This window comes from Macrobrachium rosenbergii, chromosome 1, assembly GCF_040412425.1.
Source record: "Macrobrachium rosenbergii isolate ZJJX-2024 chromosome 1, ASM4041242v1, whole genome shotgun sequence".
Lineage (NCBI taxonomy): Eukaryota > Metazoa > Arthropoda > Malacostraca > Decapoda > Palaemonidae > Macrobrachium > Macrobrachium rosenbergii.
The window spans coordinates 5011397-5036111 of record NC_089741.1 but is presented as its reverse complement, the minus strand read 5'-3'; the positions used below and the strand labels follow the sequence as shown (position 1 = coordinate 5036111).

Here is a 24715-nt window from a genome sequence, read left to right as displayed (position 1 = left end):
AAGGGGTGGTTACCTTAAGTTCAACGGTGGGAATGGTCTTGGTTTGCTCCTCTATCCAAGTCATCTTTCACCTGGTCTTTTCGTCAACAGTGGCACTGGCTGGCACTTGGGCCCGGTCAATCAGGCTAATATCTGAGCCAGTGTCTACCATAGCTGGCAGGTTCACTGGTAAGCTAGAGCCATCTAGGGATGCCACTGAGACAGACTGAGTCCAGACCCGCTCAGGGTGAGACATATCTGGTGGCATGGCCGCGGAGGTCATGATACTAATCAGGTTGACATGCTTTGGGCAGTATAGCCCCCTGGAGTTCCACAGTCTCGGCAGGGTCCCTTTGAATGGGCTGATTTCCCTAAGGTGACTGTCAGTGGAGAAGATTGAGTGGACGTAGATGGGGAGGAGTTTTGATTGTTGGTAGGAGGCTGCCTACTGTTGCCCAACTTGTAGCGGCAATTACATTCAGTGTGCCTGAACTTCTTACAGTGGGTGCACATAGGCTTGCTAGGCAGTCTGTTCTTCGGGTGAGTTGAGCCTGAGAGGTACCTGGGTGGCACTGTGTGTCGATGAGACTTGCTGTGGGACTGGTTGTAAGTTTCTCAGGAATCGGCCATACGGCAGTCTTCCATAATTGTGGTGGGCTGCTTATCACTGAGATACACAGCAAGGGGCCCAGGCACACATTGGAAAAGATCCTCCAGCATGGTCTGAGTGAATAAGTCTTCGAAGGTCTTGCACGACGGGGAGTCTAACCAAAGGGTGCCAGACTGGGTCTTGTGATAGGCCCATTCCGTCCAGGACCAGCCGACTTCCTTGGCAAGACCTCAAAACCGCTATCTCCATTTCTCTGGGGTTATTTCATAGGCTTTTGTGATGATCCTATGAACTCCGAGCATGTCGCCTCTTTGACTCGTCTCCAGTGAGCGGAGAACTGCCTGAGCTTTTCCTTCCATGTGCTTAGTAAGCACTAAGGCCCTCTCTGTCTTGGTGGTGTTGTAATTTTAAAAGAACACCTCTCTCTATTTCCTCCAACCATGCTTCCGGCTCCTCCTCAGTCCACTTGGGGACTAAGTAATTAATGCTTGAGATCGGAGCATTTGGTGCAGCAGGTGTGGGGTTAGAGGCTTGTTGGATATCCATAGCTTCAGCATTTTCCTTTCGAGCCTTCTGCAGCTCGAGCTCCTTTTCCTTAAGAGCCAGCTTGCTTTCCTTGAGGGCTAATTCTCTTGCTGTCTTAGCCTCTTTGTACTTCCTCTGATCTTCTCTTTCTTCTCATTCCAGCTGGTGTATGTCATCCAGCTGTTCTTTCACCCACTGGGTTAGTTCCTGTCCCATGTAACCTGTGTCCTTGCCCATGTCCAAGAGGGCTTGGTGATATTCTAGTGACATGGTTATAGTCTATTAGGACGACTAGGGGAAGTGTCCTGTACTTCGGTGGCACTTCAGTGGGGTGGCACCTTTTCAATAAGGTGGCACTGTGGTAGAGTGTGCCGTACGAAGGTCACACTGATGGAGCAATCCTGAAGGAATAATGATCCTTATGGGCAGATACGCTGGTAAAGTGGAAGTGATCCTGAAGGAGCAAAGGTCCTTATGGGTGGATACACTGTCGTTGGCACTCTGTATCTCAGGTACAGGTGCAGTGGCTGATGTGTGAGTACTATGTCTTGGTGGCACTGGGGTGCCGGTGTGTTCTGGGGAACAACCCTAAAAGGCAGTACAACCAAACTGCACTGAAGGAAATGGCACTCTGTCCGTAGCAGCGTGTAAGGAGTAAAAGGGAAAGTGGAAAGGTAAGCGCTTCAGTAACTTAAGTCGTTGGCAGTGCCTCAGATTAGTGGCACTTGGGCTTGCAATTGTGGTTGGCTAGTTCTAAGAACTAGTGGCTGCTCCCTGACATAATGAAAGGAAGCCTTCTTCCTGACATGAGGAAAGGATGGTTTGGGGTTTGCACTCAATGTGCGATTTGGTGCTTGCGGTTTATGCAAGTCTTGGATAATGGAAACACACTCATGCACGACAGTTGATAACTGTTATTAAGTGGTTGTACGTTTGCTCTGTGAAATGCACGAGAGTTCACTCCATGGGCTGAAGCACTTAATGCTCCCGTCATGACAAGTTATATGGTGGAAAGGGTTTTCAAATTACTATCAAGATATTTCGTTATGTTTTATGTTAGGGGGCGAAAAGAAATGGAATTTTGTTTGGTGAGTGAACGATATGAAATGGGACTGGGTGCATGGGAGAGGGACAGCTGATGTCTACTGGTGTCGTCTATAAGTGATATAACAAACAATGATTTAAAATTTAAGAAAAAGAACACTCAAATTTTCTGACTGTGCTGATATGAAGAATCAAATTATTTAATTTGAAACATCACTAATACCTTTACTTTACTTGAAACATTAAATGTAAATTTGAACTGGATATGACGGTCTTTGAATTGTGGGAGTGAGGCGCTAGGAAGGCGCATGTGCCGAGCTGGTACAGCGTCGAACTGCTAGAGGTCGTCACACGTATTTTAACAACACGAATGTTCGAACTACACTTCAGCTAACACAGGAATTGTACACTTCCTCTGCCGTAACTGTTTTTGAACAACACTCTTAGCTAACTGCTTATGGCTAACACATGCAATAAATCTCCGGCAAAGCACTTCCTAATTCCTAACGATCAGTCTTCTGGCATCACAACACAGCTGCTATTCTCTCACGACGCGAAATTTCGCAGGCAGTTATTCTGCATCGCTAACTTAAGAACTTCTGCACTCTCGCCTTTATCTTATATGATATTCTAACCAAGAGATTTGCTGCTAATCACTTCTTTTTTAAAACACTTCTTCCGTATCTGTTCCTAATGTATCCTTAATTTTACAACAATAATAATAATAACCCTTACCTTGTTATCTTTAGCTTCGGTTCTGTCGCCCTTATATTTTTGCCTTGTGAATAATGGAATTAAATTATTTATAAATTATATCATTCTTCAGTTCGTTTCCTTCCTAGTCTAGTAATAACGAAGCTAGTGTTACTAGCTGACTAAGATCGTTGGCAAGATTGCCAATGTTATATTCCGAGGAGGTTGGAAGAATGAAAATGGATTTTTCAATTAACTACCTTAACGGCCAACACACAGTGCTCAGAATGTAAGCGATAAATGTAATGAATAAACTGACTTACCTTGAGTTCACATCTAAGTAAACAGAGAAATGGAGGTCACCTTGGTAAATTATAACTGCTAAATGCTTTAAACTGAATTTATTTACAAATGAAGCAATCAGGAAATTAATAGGAACGGGCTGACTGAGTAGCAAGCAAGCACATACAAGGTGCAATAAAAGCTAGACACTGTGTAGCAAATAGTTGAATCTGAAAAGGCTACCCCCTGAAATAGTTCGACACTATTGACTTTACTGCGGACTGGTTAAACGATTTTTGGTTGTTAACGCAACTGGTTCACTAAGGGGGGAACTGTCTAGTGCCCTGGGACTGCGTAATCAGAAGACTTTTGCATGTGACAGGATGACAGTTAAATGTCTAAGCTATTTTGGTTCACAAGGCAGGGGCAGACTTCTCAAAGAGCCAGATAGCAGGATTCTGGAAGAGAATTCTAGGTTAACATTCAAATCCAATGATTTTCTCTCACATGAAATTACTTATGCACGATGGAGGAATTGATCAATTAGATTTAATTAGCACATGGTAGCACTATGGTGGGAAGGCTCTAATTATTATCACTGAACTAATATAATTTGAGCTTGGGACAAGTCATGAGGAGAAAATGGGTTTGCTAAGGCTGACTGAAGAAAGGGGGGGCTTTGTTTAGGAGAATGAAAAGTTGGAAATACTGAAAATGGAGAGAAATTCATGAGAAGAGACAGACCTGGCATTAGATTGCTACTTCCAGAGACATAGGTTATTTCTTCTGTGCTTGGAGCTCGCTTGCAAAAGACGAATTTCAGCAGCAGGAGTCTTGCGATCTGTGCCAACTAGAAGAGGAAGAAGGGCCGCACCAACTTGATGCATTGGCGTTCTGTGACGGAGTGCATGTGATCGGCTAGGTTGTGGGGCATCTCATTCAATTTTTGGGTTGGGAACAGGACATCAGTCGATTTGAAAGCAGTTAACAGCCAGCCAAAGGTCGAAGGGAAATAGGTCTTATAGCTAAGTCTTTTAAGGGTCAGCATACAGCCCACTTACGGCCCTAACTGGTCTTTTGTCCCTAACAGCTTTCTAATCCCCCAAAACATTGTACAATGCTGGGGCTAAGAGGTCGGTATGTTTTCCCCCAAATCAGGTGATAAGGGGGGGGGGAGGCCTACATAAGTTCACCCCCCCCTTAATGGAGTCTCCTCCAGCTGCCATTAAATTTGATTTCCTAGTTAACAGGCTGAAGGGACGAATGGCATATATATGTGAATATATATATATATATATATATATATATATATATATATATATATATATATATATATATATATATATATATATATATATATATATATATATATATATATATAATGATTAAAAAGCCACAATAATATAATTGATAAATTGTATATTTTAAGACACAAAATATATACAAAAAGGGGATAAAAACGAGGAGCTTTCGACCGTTTGCGCAACAGTCCTCTTCAGCAGTTGGCTGAAGAGGACTGTTGCGCAAACGGTCGAAAGCTCCTCGTTTTTATCCCCTTTTTGTATATTTTGTGTCTTAAAATATACAATTTATCAATTATATTATTGTGGCTTTTTAATCATTATTTTCGATCACAATATAGTGATGCTCACAGATATATATATATATATATATATATATATATATATATATATATATATATATATATATATATATATATATATATATATATATATATATATATATATATATATATATATATATATCTATTCTAGGGAAGACGGACGAAAACCACACATCACTAGGCTGTCTTATTTATTTTAAAACCAACGTTTCGTAATTTTATACTGAATTACATCTTCAGGGCTGTGCACAAGAAAAGATGAAAATAAAAACAGTTATAAGTACAGTCTTAGAACACATTTAAAATGTTACAGTAAAAATGAAATAAATAAGAATAAAAACACAACCAACCTAGAGGTGAAACAGTAAGGAACTAAATGGAAAGAAGCCACCACAGTAAGGAGTTAAGCTAAATACACTTGACCAGCGGATGTCTGAGTATTTAATGATGGTACAAGTTGTTTTATAAATAACGACTCTAAGATTGTTAAGTCTTGAGGGTTGGCAGTATGACAGATGACGCTAAAATCTTTGTTCTCAATGTAGGTTTTACATTGTTTTGAATGGTTCCTGATGTTGGAGTGCTCGGGGTTCGAGATTCTGCTACCTGTGCGGAAACTAATTCCCCGATGTGAATCAATGCGCACCTTAAGAATCCTACTGGTGGATCCCACGTAAATCCCTGAAATACATTTATGGCAAGTATATTTATAGATGACACCAAAGGACATATAAGGACACAGCTGATCCTTTACCTTAAACAAAGAACCAATACTCAGAGGATTTTTGGGAATTAATTTGGCTGATATGGCTGGGAAATGTTCATGGATAATTGTCGTAAATCTTTTTTGAAAGGTTAAGTCACTGATATATGGAAAGGTTGCAAAGAAATTCATTTTTTGTACTGTTAGGACTTCAGGTCTTTTAGAGAAATGCTTATTTAGTAACTGATTTAACTTTCTATATACTAGCCTGGAGGGAAAACAGTTACCTCTAAAGAAGTTAACTAGTGATAAAATCTCATTATGAAAGGCATTCCGGTTAGATGTGAGGACCAGTACTCTATTAAGAAGGGTAAAACTTGAATTAATCTTGAAATTAAAATAACAGCTGCTATAAAAATTAGATCCGAGTCCTGTAAAAGTTTTCTTTCTAAAAATCGTGGTGTTAAAAGAATTGTCTTGTCCATAAACTTGAACGTCCAGAAATGACAGGCAGTTGTTCTCCTCTTTTTCTATACTAAATTTCATGTTCGGGTGTAAAGTATTCACGTAGTCGAGGAAGAGATCAGCCTCGTATTCACCCTTGAAGAGAACGAACGTATCATCAACATACCTAGAATAAAAAAGAGGATGAAATCTTAGAGGGCAATCGTCGAGCATGCGCTCCTCCAGGGAGCACATGAAGATGTTAGCGAACGTAGGGCCAAGGGGAGAACCCATGGTGTCAGGCAGTAACGTAATTTTAAAGTAAATTTTCTTTGTTTTGCCTTTTTGCACTGATGGCTTTAATTTTTCTATTGTTTGCAATTTTGTAAAACTAAGTTAAGTTAGGTATTTTGCTGTTGGTTTTATGTTAATTTATATTTTGGTTAAATGTATGGTTAATTTGCTTTGGTTGAAAAGCTTAAGTTTTTGTGGCGCCATCTATTGAGTGCAGTTTTAAGTGCGGCCTTCCTCAGTGTTTTTGCTTCCTTGCCAAATTTGTAACTCTGTTTATTTTTCTTTATGGTGACTGGGAGTGTTGTAAGGAGAGGTGACTTGTGGCTCTCCTAAAGTATTCTCGGGAGTCTAGTTCAAGGCCGTTGAAGACTCTGGAGCTGCTGATCTGTCTGCTGTTGTGAAGATTTCTCGCTTGTTCTCGGAGAACAACAATCTGCTAGTATTGAGCTGCTTCTTAATGTAAAATGCAATTATGTATATGGAGCTACATGTGGAGTACGACGTGCAACTGTGTTTTGAGTGACCTACTGGCTTAATCTTGACGTTAGCAGTTGTGTGTACATCTGGGCTCGAGAGCCTCTTTTCATCTTTTATGGATGTATCCACAGTATCAGCACCAGAGTGGCCTTGTTGGAGCAAGTAGGGTGTCTTCTCTCAGGTAAGAGGAACATCCTCTGTATATTTGGCGTGAGCTGTAGACTCAAGTGTTAGTATCTACCAACTGTTTTGAAGGGCAGTTCTTCTGATGAGAGTGACGTTCTGTGGCAGTTTTTGTTGAGCGGTTTATAGACTCATCTGTATTAGTACTGGTCTGTGTCAACGTACTATAACATTGGATCTTCAGCTACACCTTAAACAGGGTGTAATTATTGTCTTCAAGTGTGTGTTTATTTATTTATTATGAAAATTGTTCAAGGTATATTGCGAGACTGAGTGTCATGAGTGTATAAATTAATATTAAGGTTTAGATTTTTATATCTTAGGTAGGATTATTATTTCTTTTTGTATGTCCTTCCACTTCTTTCCTTTCTATTTAGTAATAGGCTAGCGTGGTGGGTAATTTTTGGGTCCCTTATTAAGATTAAGATTTGGTTTCTTCACTATGAGTAGGGTTTAGCTTTAGTTATAGGTGACTCTTGAGTTATTTGATGGTATTTCGTAATTTATCAGTTTATTACTTTTGTGAGCCATCAGTGTTTGTGCATTTACTGTGCAATAAATATTGTGAAATTTTTGCCTATGTGTCTTTCTGGTTTTTTCCTCGCACCTACTGATTTGTGTTTTGTCACTGGATTCGAGATTAAAATAAAAGAACCTGTTATGGCTTCCTCCCTAGAGGAGTTCGTAACAAATTTGCGACCGTGACAGGATCCAGGACAAACACAATCAGTGGTACGAGTTGTCAGACTGTGCTCTGGGTGAGATTTATCAGTATTTATTTTTGTTGTGCCTCGTCACCTTCCTTCTTTTCCTTTTCACTGTGGCTGATGTAGAGTTTAACCCCGTTGAATATTTAGCTTCTGAGGATTGTATTAGGTATTTGAGTGCTTTGACTAAAGAAAATTTGAAAGCTTGTGCTAGGTCGTTAGGCATTTCTTTAACAAATAGGGAATTGAAAAAGGATGTATATAAGTTAGTAAAGAATAGGCTGAGTGAGCTTAAACAAACTGCTGATGAATTAATTAGTGAAAGCATGAGTGAGTCTGATGTAGAAGGGGCTCCGGGATTGAGTCTTTTTCAGGATCCGCCCCACTGTGGAGTGATTTTTGAAGGGTACGGCAGTCTGCCTGATAATAAAAGTCAGACTGAGCGGGATCCTCGGACTGATAATGTTTGTCCGGCTGTTCCTACTCATTCGGCCAAAGTGGAAAATGAGCCACTAGTAAAGGATTTCCAGAGCATGTTGGAGCTAAAGAAGTTAGAGTTCGAGGAGTTGGAGAGAATCAGAGCACATGAAAGAGCGATGCTTGGCATGAAGTTAGAGTTGGCCAAGATCCAACAAGGTAAGGAGTTTGTGAGTACCCCCATCCATGAAGATATCGGGGAAAAGTTTAGTTTTGGGGATGCTCTAAAACTTGTACCTTGTTTTACTGAGGAGAACGTGCCTGAATTCTTTAAAGCTTTTGAAAGGGTTGCTTCCAGGTTGTCTTGGCCTAGGGAGGTCTGGACAGTGTTGATTCAATGTCGCTTGCTGGGCAAGGCTCAGAAGGTTTATAATGCCATAGAGGAGCAAGTATCTCGGGATTATGAGAAAGTGAAAGCTTTGATATTAAAAGCTTATGATTTGGTTCCCGAGGCCTACAGGCAGAGGTTTAGGAATTTTAACAAAACCCCGAACATGACTTTTGTAGAGTTTGCTCGTGTAAAGCAAGAACATTTTGATGATTGGCTCAAGAGTCTAAGTAACTACTTTGGCGGCCTTGAAGGAATTGATATTGATTGAAGATTTTAAAAAATCGTGTGCTAAAGATTTAAGAGTGCATTTAGAAGACTTGAAGGTGACCTCTTTTCCCAGAATTGCTCAGTTGAGTGATGAATATATATTGACCCATAAGGTTGGTACTGAGAACTTCAGGGTAATTTCCTGTGGTCAAGGGTAACTGGGAGAGTAGAAAGAGAATGTACTTTAACCAAAATAATTCTAATTTCCAGGGTCCTAATAATAATTCTAATTTCCAGGGTCCTAATAATAATTCTAATTTCCAGGCTAACTCTAAAGCAAATTCCAATTTTCAGGTAAAAAATCAACCAAAAAGTAATCCCAGTGGTAATTTTGTAAATAGGAATTTTGCAAAAACTGATAATGCTCATTCTAGTCGTACTATAACTAGTGGTGTGGGAAGTAGTAGAACCTGTTATTGGTGTAACAAGGTAGGACATACCCAGGCTAAGTGTTTTGCTCGCCAGAGTTATCTACAGAGGCAGGCTACTTCTCCCATTGCTTTGGTGAATCAAGTTAAGGCTTCTCAACATTCTATAGAGAACGAGGAAAATGGTAACAAAGGTAATAAAGAGAAAGATTCCCCCATGTGACTGTCATTTAATAAGTATATTTGGCCAGGTAAGCTGAGATTTGAGAAGGAAGTTATAAATGTCAAATTTTTGAGGGACACAGGTGCTGCTCGATCTTTATTGTTGAGAAGTAGGTTACCTCTTAACGTGAAGATCGCTAACTATATTATTTTAAGTGGTTTTCCTGACACTGTTGTGTCGGCTCCTGTGGTTGAAGGAGAGATTGACATATCGGGTGTTGTGAAGAGTATTAATCTGGCCATTGTTGATAAACTACCTATTCCTGGGATAGATGGTATCCTAGGAAATAACTTATGTAATGTGGGGGGACGAGAATTGTTCCCCATTTTAACCTTAAATAAATTACCAATTGCTGTAACTACTGCTCCCAGAAAAAGGGCGTAACCTCTTGATGGGCGGAGAGGATTTACATTTAGACCCTGTACAAGTAGATGTAGCAGTAGGAAGGCTCGAGTCTGTAGGAAGTAGTGATAGTAGTAAGGTAGTTAGAGCATGGAATAGGGCTGATTTTATAAGAGCTCAGCATGATGAATTTGATGTGGAAATAACTGAGGGGGATGATGTTTCTAAGCCATGTTTTGTATCAGAGAGAGGATTATTGTGTAGATTAAGCCGTTCTGCTCTTATGGAATCCTCTGAGTACCATAAGCAGATTTTAGTTCCTAAACAATTCAGAGACGAATTGCTGCAGTCGGCTCATGAGGATCCTTTCTCGGGACATTTTGGGGTAACAAAAACTTTTAAGAGATTAACCAAGCTATTTTGGTGGCCTAATATGAGAAGGTGTATTAAGCAGTTCTTGCGAACTTGTGAGACGTGCCAGGTCATGGGTAAACCCAATCAGGTATTGTGCAAGGCTCCGTTAAAACCCATCCCTGCAATTGGTGAACCTTTTTCAGAGATTGTCATTGATGTTGTTGGTCCTTTACCTAGAACCCAGTCGGGATATATGTATTTATTAACGGTGATGGATAGAGCTTCTCGGTTCCCAGAGGCTTTCCCTCTTAGGAAAGTAACGTCAAAAGCTGTCTGGGAGAAGTTAGTAGAATATTTTTGTCGTTATGGGTTACCTTGTACCATTCAATCAGATCGCGGTACTAATTTTACTTCTAAGTACTTTCAGGACAGGTGTGCTGAACTGGCCATTCAGCACATCACCAGTGTCCCATACCATCCTGAAAGTCAAGGGGTTGTGGAAAGGTTCCATCAAACCCTAAAAAGTATAATTGGTAAGTACTGTTATGAACGGGAGAGTAGTTGGGATAAGGAACTACCTTATGCATTATTTGCCTTAAGAACTCACCCAAATGAATCTACTGGTGTTTCTCCTTTCAGATTGGTGTATGGTCATGAGGTTCGAGGTCTTTTGGAAGTGTTGTTTGAAGTGTTGATTGGGGGACGAAAACAAATTCAAAATTTAAATATATTTTTATCTAATTTGAAAAATAAATTGAGTGGTGCCTGGAAGTTTGCCCAGGATAATTTGCAAGCTTCCCAGGCTAGTATGAAAACATTCCATGATCGCAAGGCAGTAAGTCGTTCTTTCGAATCTGGAGATCTGGTTCTGGTTTTAGATATGGACCCTGATAGTTTTCTGAAACCCAGATTTAAAGGTCCATGGAAGGTAATAAGAAAGGTGTCTGACCTTAATTATGAATTGATTCTCCAGGTTCTACTAGAAAGAGTAGAATTTTTCACATTAATAGATTAAAGAAATATGAAGGTAGAAATCCAGATCCTTTAAATATTGTTTATGAAATACCATGTCCTCTAGTTACTGTATTTTCTAAGGTTGATGATCCTGATAATGATGTTGATAACCATGTATCTGTAGAGAATTTAAAACTAATGTTGAGATTTTTAATAAGGCTAATGTTTTGTTGGAGCATCTGGATGAAGTCCAGAAGAAAGACGTGTTATGTTTGATAAAGTCTTTTCCAGAAGTGTTTAGAGAGACTCCAGGGCTTACTTCATGGCTTGAACATGATGTTGAAGTAGGTGATGCTCGTCCAGTAAAGCAGGCTCCTTACCGCTTGAACCCAGAAAAAGCCAAAGTAGTTGAGAAGGAGGTGCAGTATATGCTGGACCATGATCTTATTCAACCCAGCTCAAGTCCGTGGAGTTCTCCTATAGTTCTGGTAAAGAAACCTGACGGTGATTATAGAATGTGTGTTGACTACCGTAGAGTTAATCAGGTAACCAAGAGTGACAGTTCCCTCTTCCTCGGATTGAAGATTTAATAGACCGGATAGGGAATGCCAAGTTTGTAACTAAATTAGACTTATTGAAGGGTTACTGGCAGGTGCCATTGTCTCACAGGGCCCGTGAGATTTCGGCATTTGTCACCCCAAATGGGTTGTATGAATGTAAGGTGATGCCTTTTGGTTTGAAAAATGCAGCTTTGCGTTCCAGCGCCTTATGAATAGGGTGATATGCGGGCTGGAAGGTACCGAAATATATATTGATGACTTGGTGGTATACAGTCAGGACTGGAGAACCCATGTTGAAAGGTTAAGAAAACTGTTTCAGGTTTTAAGAAAGGCTGGTTTGGTTGTAAATATCAAAAAGTGTGAGTTTGGTAAGGCTGTAGTGACCTATCTTGGTCATGAGGTTGGTCTGGGGAAGGTTGCTCCTAAACATGCTAATATTGAGGTTATAGCCAACCTTCCTCAGCCGTGTAATGTCCGTGGTGTCCGCAAAATTCTTGGCATGTTAGGGTATTACAGGAGGTTCGTGAAGAATTTTGCTGACATCGCCCAGCCTTTAACTAATCTATTGAAAAAGAACACTAAGTTTTTGTGGAGTACGGAGTGTGAAAAAGCATTTAATAAGTTGAAATCGGTGTTAGTCTCGGAACCAATTCTTAGCTCTCCAAATTTTAATAAACCTTTTGTTTTGGCTGTGGATGCCAGCGACGTGGGCATTGGAGGAGTCCTGTTTCAGAGAGATGATAAGGGGGAAATGCACCCTGTATCTTACTTCAGTAAAAAGTTACTTCCGGCCGAAAGAAAGTACTCCACCATAGAGAAGGAAGCTTTGGCTCTGGTGAAGAGCGTATCCCATTTTTCTATTTATTTGTCTAGTTCTCTCCAGGTTGAAGTGTTGACGGACCATAACCCGCTGGTGTTCATAAATAAGATGAAGGGAGCGAATCAAAGGATTCTGCGATGGGCACTTCTCCTTCAGGAATATAACCTGGTCTTCCAACATATAAAAGGAGTGGACAACAAGATCCCCGATGCACTTTCTAGGATGTGACGTGCTGGCTGTGATGCCGATCCTGATTTTCTAATTTCCTTTTCAGATGGTGTATAGGCTATTAATGTATTCTAATGTTGTTGTTGCTTATTTTTGTGCAATCCCGGAGTTCCCTGTTTTTTTTTTTTTGGTTTTTTTTGAGCAGTTAGATTAAGTAGTCCTAGTGTGAGTGTTTTTGTTTGTCATGTTTACTTTACCTTATATTTTCGTATTAAGGTTTAAAAAAAAATTCATTTTCCTGTTTAGTCAAATTAATTTTTTTTTTTCGTTGAGGAGGAAGGCGTCAGGCAGTAACGTAATTTTAAAGTAAATTTTCTTTGTTTTGCCTTTTTGCACTGATGGCTTTAATTTTTCTATTGTTTGCAATTTTGTAAAACTAAGTTAAGTTAGGTATTTTGCTGTTGGTTTTATGTTAATTTATATTTTGGTTAAATGTATGGTTAATTTGCTTTGGTTGAAAAGCTTAAGTTTTGTGGCGCCATCTATTGAGTGCAGTTTTAAGTGCGGCCTTCCTCAGTGTTTTGCTTCCTTGCCAAATTTGTAACTCTGTTTATTTTTCTTTATGGTGACTGGGAGTGTTGTAAGGAGAGGTGACTTGTGGCTCTCCTAAAGTATTCTCGGGAGTCTAGTTCAAGGCCGTTGAAGACTCTGGAGCTGCTGATCTGTCTGCTGTTGTGGATTATATTTACATCTCTTCCTATTGTGAAGATTTCTCGCTTGTTCTCGGAGAACAACAATCTGCTAGTATTGAGCTGCTTCTTAATGTAAAAGGCAGTTATGTATATGGAGCTACATGTGGAGTACGACGTGCAACTGTGTTTTGAGTGACCTACTGGCTTAATCTTGACGTTAGCAGTTGTGTGTACATCTGGGCTCGAGAGCCTCTTTTCATCTTTATGGATGTATCCACAGTATCAGCACCAGAGTGGCCTTGTTGGAGCAAGTAGGGTGTCTTCTCTCAGGTAAGAGGAACATCCTCTGTATATTTGGCGTGAGCTGTAGACTCAAGTGTTAGTATCTACCAACTGTTTTGAAGGGCAGTTCTTCTGATGAGAGTGACGTTCTGTGGCAGTTTTTGTTGAGCGGTTTATAGACTCATCTGTATTAGTACTGGTCTGTGTCAACGTACCAAAACATTGATCTTCAGCTACACCTTAAACAGGGTGTAATTATTGTCTTCAAGTGTGTGTTTATTTATTTATTATGAAAATTGTTCAAGGTATATTATGAGACTGAGTGTCATGAGTGTATAAATTAATATTAAGGTTTAGATTTTTATATCTTAGGTAGGATTATTATTTCTTTTGTATGTCCTTCCACTTCTTTTCCTTTCTATTTAGTAATAGGCTAGCGTGGTGGGTAATTTTTGGGTCCCTTATTAAGATTAAGATTTGGTTTCTTCACTATGAGTAGGGTTTAGCTTTAGTTATAGGTGACTCTTGGAGTTATTTGATGGTATTTCGTAATTTATCAGTTTATTACTTTTTGTGAGCCATCAGTGTTTGTGCATTTACTGTGCAATAAATATTGTGAAATTTTTGCCTATGTGTCTTTCTGGTTTTTCCTCGCACCTACTGATTTGTGTTTTTGTCACTGGATTCGAGATTAAAATAAAAGAACCTGTTATGGCTTCCTCCTAGAGGGAGTTCGTAACACATGGCCATGCCATCTACTTGTTTGAATAGTTTTCCGTTAAAAACAAAGGCAGTTTCCAGCACTGCCAGTTCAAGGAGGGTCTTAAAAAGCGTGCGGTTAAAATTATTAAAAGTGGACTCAGGATCAGGGAACAACTTGTTAAGAATCAGTTCAATGGTCTCACCAACTGGAATATTCGTAAACAGGGATTCGATGTCAAGGCTGGTCATGAATAAATCGGATTCCTGTAATAAAATAGACTCTTTAAACTGGAGGGAATTATTGAGAGAGTAACTGTTCTTGGTTAATGGTTCAAGTATAGGAACGAGAAATTTGGCTAGTTTATAATTCGGTGTATTAAAAGAAGCTAAGATAGGCCTGAGTGGGAGACCTGGTTTATGAATTTTTGGAAGGCCATATAAAGTCCCGTAAGAAGAACCCGTGGAGTACAGTTTCTGATATGTAGTTTCATTAATAATATTTTCCTTTCTCAAGGACCTAAGGAAGCGGTTAATTTTGTCTTGTATTTTAAAGATATTAAGATAGTCAGGAGTGCCAATCAGTTCGACTTTGTTCCTGTCGTTTTAAAATACCTTCCATCTTGGATAAGTAATCGTGTTTATTCAGGATATATATATATATATATATAATATATATATATATATATATATATATATATATATATATATATATAATATATATATATATGAGGCTATCAGTCGAGAAACATGCCAAGTGCCATTCTGGGTCAAAGTATTTTTTAATTAATTTATTATATTTTAAATATGGCAGTTAGCATGTTTCTCGACTGAAAAGCTCAGTATATAAATCATCAATAAAGGGAAGAGGACACACACAGATGTATACAAGCTGTCTTTATTCCAATGTTCCGTAATTATTCGTTGAATTACATCATCAGGGCTGTTAAAATGAAATAAAAATCTTTGTAAAATCGTAAAAACTAAAATTAAAAATGAGATTTGAAAAAGCTGAAAATTATTCATACAAAATTTCGAAGTATACACAACATTAAAATTAAAGAAATGAACAAAACTTTTTTAAACCCCTACATTAAAATGAAAGGTAACAGAATATACAGTAAACTAAAAATGAAAATAACTATGAAAGGGGTTACAGGACAAAAGATTAAGGACTGACCCAGAGGATTGACAGTATTAAACTAAATGTAAACATAAATAGAAACAACATTAGTTAAGATAAATGCAGAGGGGAGGAGGACATAGTGTTTAACAATGAAACAAATAATAAAAAAGTGATTGCAGAATAACAAAGTCTTGAGGGTTGGTAGTATGGCTTAAAATGCAGAAGTCTTTATTATCGATATGTGTTTTACACATTTTGGAGTGATTTCTGACTTTGGAATGTTCTGGGCTTGAAACTCTGCTACCAGTACGGAAGCTTACGCCATGATGAGAATTGATACGCACCTTAAGGAGTCTACTGGTGGATCCCTGTTTGACATTCAGGGCAAATATATTTATAAACAACACCAGAGGACATATAAGGTGATAAAGGTTTTAAAGAGTGAACCGATGGTGAATGGGTTCTTAGGAATTAAATTAACATCAATGGCATAAAAAATGAACCTGAATAATTTGTGTGAATTTTTTTGAAATTTAAGGCCATGAGTAAATAGAAAGCATGTATAAAACTTAATTTTTGGACGGCTAAAACTGCTGGTTTTGTAATGAAATGTTTGTTGAGTAGTTTATATAATTTCTTATGCACCAGCTTTGCAGGAAACAGTTATTATTAAAAAGTCAATTAAAAATGTAATTTCTTTATGGAAAAGGTTCCAGTTCGACATAAGGACGAGTGCTCTGTGGAGAAGGGTAGAAACAGAGTTGGATTTGAAATGATCAAAACAAGAGCTATAAAGTTGTTTATCACCTCTCCGTAAATCATTTTATGTAGTGATGAAAAACCGAATATTTTGAAAAGATGGATAGGATCCTCCAGGACCCTTCCAAGTTTCAACATTTGACGAAGGACCCTACTGAGGACCTCAAGAAGATGTAAGGTTTGTGACTAGGCCCAACAACCAACAAGACTTGATAAAATTCCTGAAGGTAATAGGCGACTATGGGCCAGGTTAAAGCTATGGGACAGTAAAAACCCACATGACCAGCAACCCCTCAGGCCCATCATCTCTCAAATGGCATCCCCAACCTACAGAATAGCTAAGGTCATAAATGATCCTTTGGTGCCCTACATTCATGGGTGCACTCACTGAAATTGGCGGTAGAATTCATTGACCTTCTACATGCAAAAGGACCTGATGATGACATCGCCTTGCTTGATGTGGAAAGCCTTTTACGAACGTTCCCATGGAAGAAATGATCAACATCACCCTTGACCGTGTGTACAGGTCAGAAAAAGAATCAGTTCCTATACCTGAAGATATCCTCCGCGACAAGCTGAAGGCATGTACTACAGAAGCCCCATTCCTTTCCCATCAAGGGAAACTATATCGGCAAGTGGATGGAGCTCCCATGGGATCTCCACTGGGGATCCTTTTCACAAACATGTACATGGCTACCGTTGAAGAGAGGACCTTCCGTGAACACCAAAAACGAAGATCTACGGGCGATGCATTGACGATAACATCATTACGATAAAAGAAGCTGACGACGCCAGGAAAATAGCGGATTCCTTAAAAAGAAACTCGGTGCTTAACTTCACTACAGAGCACAGCCAGCAGAAGAGCCTGCCTTTTCTGGATGTCCTAGTTAAACAATAGGAAGGACAGTTTAAAACTACAGTATTCACAAAAACAACGAACACTGGCCATTGCTGGAATGCCCAGGAGAATGCCCAGACACCTACAAAAGTCAGTAGTGAGTGCTTATGTCAAAAGAGCATTCACCACTGCACTTCTTGGAGAGATGTGAACAATGAACTGGACAGAATTCAGCAGTTATTAACGAAAAATGGATATGCAGATTGTATCATCGAAACTGCAGTTAAAAAGAAAATTGAAGATTTCTATCAACCGACCACGACGACGCCAGAGGAGAACCTTATCATTTATCATCGCCTGCATTATGGGACTGTGTACAAGGAGGAATGCCGTAGCCTACAGGGAATCATTGATAGAGGCATGACACCTAGGGCCCCATACAAGAAAATTAACCTCTGGCTATATGCAAGACTAACTTAGTAGCAGCCCTAATAATGAAAAACAGCACCGCTCCTGTGGGACCGGAGAAGATATTTACAAACACAGTGTATAAATTTATATGCCCGGGGATTGGACACACTGCTACGACCCTTTGGAGGCGAATGCTGGAAACCAAGGGGCCATACACCAGCACTTTATTGATATACATGATAGGAAGCCATCCCGACAAGAACTCATCGAAGGCGCTCAGGTCGTCCATAAAGAGAACAACTATGGTCGTCTTTTACTAGCTGAAGTGGTGAGCATCCCCATCCAAAACCGACTCTTAACATCCAGCAAAAAGTCAGATCAGATACTCCCATCCAGCAGAAACAGGACTGCATGAGAGAACGCAGACCAGACACTGCGGCCCTGAACGGCGCACCCTTCAGGAAATACAAGAGCGCCCAGGGAAGCACAAGTAACGCCTGGTATGTCTCTTAGACCTTGCCCGACACGAACCACAGCAGACATTTAGTGGTTGATGTCTGCAAAACATGTTTTATGTTTGGTTTTATTTTATATCTTTTATTTTTGTAAGTATGATATATATATATATATATATATATATATATATATATATATATATATATATATATATATATATATATATATATATATATATATATATATATATATATAATATAACCATACTTTGTAAATAAAATTTTTCTTTTATACATAACTATTAAGTATTGCTTTGTAGCTGCAGTAGAATATCCATTTCATATTTTCTATGTTATTCCTAAAGCTTTCAACCCTAAAGTTGGTTCAACCCTTTAATCCCTGGTTTACTTTTCCATCCTCATATAGAGACAAAATCCAAATTGCAAACCAGCAGGCACTTGAAAATACCACAGAGTGGAGAAACAGCTGTCGTGACAGAAAACAGTAACTGGAACAAAGAAATCTGTGTTTTTCACTGAATATTGAGGCCTGAGAATCAGAAAAAAAATCCGACAATATGAAGATTCTGGTAAAAACTCATTGATACCACAAAAGCAATTGCTTTCAGTGAAAATATATACAGTATATATTATTATTATTATTATTATTATTATTATTATTATTATTATTATTATTATTATTATTATTATAACACCTATCTACACAGTTGTTTGGTGTGAAGGAAGTCGTTTCTCTTTATTTGCTCAGCTGGTTTGAGTGAGTGGATGGTGTCAATCATTGATAAGAGCTCTGACATATATCCTTCTGAGCCTTAGAATTCCCTGTATGTATAATGTATGTACACTTTATGTATCATGCATTCTGGGAGGGCTTGAAGATAAAGAGGAGTGCTGAATGAGAAACAGGCAGTTAGGAAGAGGGACTGCTGGAAATAGGCTGTCTCCTCTCTCTCTTTCTCTCAGTCATACCATTCATGTATAAGGTTGTTATACTGGTTGCTCTCCTGTTTGTAAAAGTTTTGTTAAACTCACCCAAGAAGTGTATTCATTTTGTAAGAGTGATCTAAGGTATTTATATTGTGCAAGCATTGTGAAAATGTATTTTACTATTTTCTGTTAAAGAAGGTAAGGTTCTTACTTGATATGTTTTGTGCTGTTATTATGATAGAGAATTATTATTTTGATAAGAGGTGGATAATATCTCTTATAGTGGGTTGTAATGTGTCTTGCTGCTAATTATAAATCATTGTGTATGTCATTGTGACTTGGCAGTGTTGTCTTTGAGAAGGTCTTAGAAAGAAGTGAGTTTAACCTTTTTTAAAAGTGAAGGTAATCTTTTGGAAGATTGATATAATCTTTAAACATATTTTTGTCTTAGTGAAATGGCTCTTGGTATATTTCCATTTTTGCATATTTCATTCTTATATGTTTGTGTTATCATATCACTCTCATTTTATAATTAGTGTTTTACAAAGTTTTGTGCTGGTGATTACTTAGCATTTTGTCAGTGCATACTTATTACTGATATTTCAGAGAATACTTATATAGATTCCAGTCAGTAATATTTTGGTGAACACTTGTGTTGAGTTTAGTTAATCAGGTATATGTTTAAAACTTGAGTGAAAGTTAATGGTATGAATCTTACTTAACCAAATTGCTTTCTTAATAAATTAAAGTTTTGTGAATTAAACTTGATTAAGGAATACTTAAATCTTACACTGTTGTCAGATAACAGTAAATCTTTTTGAGATTGTGAACTCTGCATATAACGTTTGAACTTACAAATAAATTTGTCTGTTTAAAGTTTTAAAAGCACAGTGTTTCATTTTGACCACTAGTAATTAGAGAAATTAATGAATGTGTACAAGGTAAGTGATATATCTGTTTGTTCACCTGAGACATATCTAGGTGAAATAGAACCAGGGAAACAGTTATAATGTTTGTTGAAGTGATACCCATTTTCCACTAGACTGTTTATAGCTTGTTAGCTGTTACCTCACCCATAACTTGATAAAATTAGAGTGATCTTCTCAAGTGATAAGTAAGTTTTATGGGATCACTGTACCTTTAGAGTATTCAGTCTTAATATATTTGTCATGAGGTTTCAAGTATTTGGTCGAAGTGAGGTAATTTTTTTGGTATTATTTGTGTAATAACCAGGTGCTTGATCACTTCACGACAATATATATATATATATATATATATATATATATACATATATATATATATATACATATATATATATATATATATATATATATATATATATATATATATATATATATATATATATATATATATATATATATATATATATATATATATATATATATATATATATATATATATATACATATATATATATATATATATATATATATATATATATATATATATATATATATATATATATATATATATATATATATATATATACATATATATATATATATATATATATATATATATATATATATATATATATATATATATATATATATATATATATACACACACACATTTACACACATTTATCCTGAATTACCTCTTTTCTTAATCCGCATTTGATGGTTTTTGCTATAAACATTTGGTACTGAATTTCTGGCTGCTATTTTGTTTTATTCACTTATATCAGAGTCATATGCATCGTTTGTGATTTTGAGCATATGTTTAGATATGAGCTTAATGGCGTGTTCTACCCTACGCTGGAACCCTCACTGCCCGTCAAGTCTCCCCTACCCTTCTGATCCCCTACCTACACTGGGCGCCCCCCACGAAGATACGCACTTATCAAAATATTTAGCATATTTTTATTTAATATCAGACTCCTGTATCTTGACAATGTCAAGAAGAAATCTAGGAAAGATGACCTCTCAGAACTTAGTACTCTCTCTCTCTCTCTCTCTCTCTCTCTCTCTCTCTCTCTCTCTCTCTCTCTCTCTTTCTCTCTCTCTCTCACGCATATGCACCCATACACAACTGCGTATATTCACGTCAAATAACACTATACTCTTTGGATTTTTTTCTTTTTCATTTAGGGGGTATTCATTCTTTACAAGTTGGCTTGGCATATTAACAGCAGTTTTAATTGCCCATGGGAATCTGTGTTCAAATTTATTAATATTAATTGTGATACAATAAAGACTGTATTAGCTTTTCTGTAAGTTCTTAGAGCAGTTTTTGAAGCATAATCCTTTTCTTCGCTGTGCTCACGATTACCGTCGACTGATCGTAGCTTCTGGACTTGTATGAAGACTTGTAGGCTTACTATTTATACCTTTGAGAAAAGAGAAAATGGATTCCCTATATTGTCTATATTGTAGTTCCTCTCTTTTGCTTCTTCCTTCTTACACCTTCCAGATGTACAGATACACAGCAGATGGAGAAGAAAACTTTTCAGCTTTCAAAAAACATCTTTAACTTGTCCTGCAGTTGCTGTACTCCGATGGAGACGCGTGATCACTGAAAAGGTGTACCAGAACTGTAAAGCTTAAGCTTTATAGGGCCTCATCTTCATATACAGATCACTAGTCTTCCCGGCTGTGCTCGCGATCACGCGTCTCCGTATCAATAGTAACTGCAGGATGTTAAAACTGGTGTTTGAAAGCTGAAAAAAATTTATTCTCATCTGACAAGCTGTCTACATCAGAAAGATGGGAGAAACAGAAGAAAGGAACATAATATGAGCAATGCTCAGAATCCATTTTCTTTCTCAAAGTATAAAATATTCCTGAGTCTTCGCCTGAGTCAAGCTTACGACCCAACCGACGATAATCATGAGCTTTAACAGAAAGATTATAACTAAAACGGCTCTAGAACACAGACAATCTAACCAGTGCGCTGTATAACACAGTGTATTAATAAACATGAACATAGATTCCCATGAGGTAAGACTGTTAATATACCAAGCCAACTAAGAGAATAGTGCCTAAGTGAAAAGAAAAAATCCAAAGAATATAGTGTTGTTTTTGATATTCCTACACTGATTGTCTAATAGATACATATAAGAAAGAGAGAGGAAAGAAGGAAGAGAGGAAGAAGAAGAAGAAGAAGGAGAAGAGAGAAAATACTAAGTCCTGAAGTGTCGCCTAGATGTGAACAATTTCCCTGAGTCTCTCGCCTCAGTAGGTCGGAGTCAGTTTTAAATCCTTTGTCGTGAGACATATAGCCGTCTTCTTGGACTAATGGGATTTAAATTTCTTGGAAAACAGCGAAGACAGGATAAGGGAGGAATAATAAATTTGTAATGGGAAAAGCCGAGAGATAGAGAGAGAGAGAGAGAATGAGACCCTTTTTGGGTTCGTGGACAGTGAAGCAAGGTCAATTCTGTTCATCTGGGATTCTTTATGCACAATGAAATCTCTTTATCGAAATTCGGAATAACGAGATCCTGAACTTTTCTATATTCTTAGTTGATGAAATTCGATAGATCAAATCATTTTGTTTATCATCACCGGTACGGCGCAGTGATCCTTAGCTATATTATTTTATATATCTGGCGCTAAATCTTCCCTGGATATTATTTTGTCATTTCAAAGGCAAAACCCCTAAAAAAAACACAAGATTCTAAGGTCGTTAGTTTTATTGAAGGTGAATGAGTGCTTTTAGACAAAGAGAGAAGGAGGAGTGGGGTGGGGGTCGATTGGAGTGGGAAAATATCAACAGGTGTTATTACTTATTCATATAAATCCATCCCTTGTTCTTGTAGCAATCGTACTTTCTTATATTGTTTTAGTGCTTTAAGAAATTCAATTCTGATTTTATCTCTCCTTTATTACATGATGTTTCCAGAACTGAAAAACTGAGTCCTCAGATGAATCAAGTGCGTGAGGTTCACTTTAAGTGCACGGTCATAAAATGAATACTTGATCAATTACCGTTTGGCAAATAACAGGGAAATGCTTCTGATTCTGAAAGGTTCCTTTTTCTCATATTATTTTATTGTTTAATGAATTATGAATGTGAAATATGAAGAGGAAATCCAGGTTCGTTTCGTAATTAACGTTCATTTACTAAATCCCCATGAACTTGTAATCTGAAGTCGAGAAGCAACGAGTAATCAGTGTAATTCATCTATGGACCAACCCGTTCGCTAAAGGCACCAGGCAAGACTACAGTACCCCGCATAAATCCGGTAATACATCACAGCAATCTTCCCAAAGCGGATCCTTCCGTTGCAGGGCTTTCTTGATCTTCAGCTGATGAAAGGATTCCCGTTGCAATTTTAGGAATTAAACCCGTTCTTATACCTCGTCCTTTTCTTGTCTCTTTCGGATATGGGTATGAGATTCGCGACTCCTGGTTTCTTCAAAAATTTCTATAGACTCACCATCGTAGCCAAGTGGGCAATCGTTTTTATTGCATTTGAGGCTGAAATATATTTGGTCCACTTTTCACCAGATACGTATGTAATTATAATAACCATAATGCCTTATTGACTTCTCGAATTCTTAACACGTTTTCGATACGTGTGTCACTATAAAGCCTGAGATCCAAATGTCAGAAATATGAAGCAATTATGGTGTCCAGTAGCAGGAAACGAACCCGCATCCCGTAATCACAACGAGGTCACGTTGCCGACCTGATCACGAGAAGGATTAAAAGTCTGTTGCCGCTCATACAAACATATACCTGTCGAATTCAGATATATTTATTAGAAATGGAATAGACTCACTATCGTGAAGCCAAGTGGGCAATCGTTTTTATTGCTTTTCGGGCTGATATATATATATATATGTATGTATATATATATATATATATATATATATATATATATATAATATATATATATATATATATATATATATATATATATATATATATATATAATATAACTATCTTTATATATATATATATATACATATATATATATATATATATATATATATATATATATATATATGTATATATATATATATATATATATATGTATATATATATATATATACTTAGAATCTATGGTCACTACTTACCAGATATATGTAATTTTATTAACAACAATGCCTCTCTTAACTCGAATTCCTCACACTTTTTGAAACGTTTGTCAAGACAAAAAGCCTTGGATCCAAGTGCAAGATATATGAAGCAATTATGATGTCCGGTAGCGGGAATCGAACCAGCATCCCGTAATCACAACGAGGTCACGTTGCCGACCCGGCCGCGAGAAGTATAGAAGTTTATTGTCGCTCATACATACATAATTATACATGTCGAAGTCAGATATATTTACTAAAGCTGGAATAGACCCACCCTCGCCAGTGTAGTCAAGTGAGAGAGAGAGAGAGAGAGAGAGAGAGAGAGGGTGGGGGGAGAGATTATCAGACTTCTCTTGCAAAGAATGAAAATATTACAAATGATGTTCCTTTCAGGTAAATTCATTGCTTATAAGTAACAACAACGTTTTTCACTGAAAAAGAAAGGACTGAAATTAGTGATCATGTGATGTGTTGTAAGGTCATGAATTTCCAAAGATAGCTAAAGAGAGAGAGAGAGAGAGAGATGGCAAGCCCTGTCCACCAGGCAGACGAAATGTACCTCTGTAGGCCATCAAAGCCAATCATTTCTAATGGAAGAAATAAGTCGTTCGATTCAAGCGATACTCAAGAATCCCGGTCACGTCCACGCCCTGTCTCGAGGAATTTCTTAAGAATCCATTCACGCGTCTTCCCCCTCCGAGGATGTGTAAAGGAAAGAAACATCTCGAGACATTTAGGAGATCTAAGGGGCGCCTTCTGAAGTGTCCTCTTTCATTGTTTACCGATGGCTCACCTCTGCTGGTTATACACTATAATGGGATTCTTCACCAAGTGAGCAAAATGAAAATAAATAAGCCTCTCTCTCTCTCTCTCTCTCTCTCTCTCTCTCTCTCTCTCTCTCTCTCTCTCTCACACACACACACACACACACTGTCTGTTGTATCTGAATTGTTCTCCAGGCTTTAATATTTCTCTCTCTAGCTAAGTCTCACTCTTCTAATATTCTCTCTCTCTCTCTCTCTCTCTCT

The 24715-nt window shown here is 37.8% G+C and overlaps 1 protein-coding gene across 1 annotated transcript; it reads left to right on the top strand.

The window, feature by feature from the left end:
• Positions 1-8817: 8817 nt before the first annotated feature.
• On the top strand, positions 8818-12489 carry LOC136841875 (uncharacterized). The gene is made up of 4 exons (XM_067109297.1): positions 8818-9202; positions 9603-10460; positions 11173-11369; positions 11761-12489. The coding sequence occupies exons 1-4, from the start codon at positions 8818-8820 to the stop codon at positions 12487-12489; spliced, it is 2169 nt and encodes a 722-aa protein (XP_066965398.1).
• Positions 12490-24715: the final 12226 nt, after the last annotated feature.

Bases quoted from the DNA above. Each gene is read 5' to 3' on its own strand.
- LOC136841875 (XM_067109297.1), top strand. From the start codon at position 8,818: ATGTACTTTAACCAAAATAATTCTAATTTCCAGGGTCCTAATAATAAT. The intron at 9,203-9,602 runs GTAATAAAGAGA...TACTGCTCCCAG, and splicing joins CGAGGAAAATGGTAACAAAG to AAAAAGGGCGTAACCTCTTG. The intron at 10,461-11,172 runs GTAAGTACTGTT...AGTCTTTTCCAG, and splicing joins AACCCTAAAAAGTATAATTG to AAGTGTTTAGAGAGACTCCA.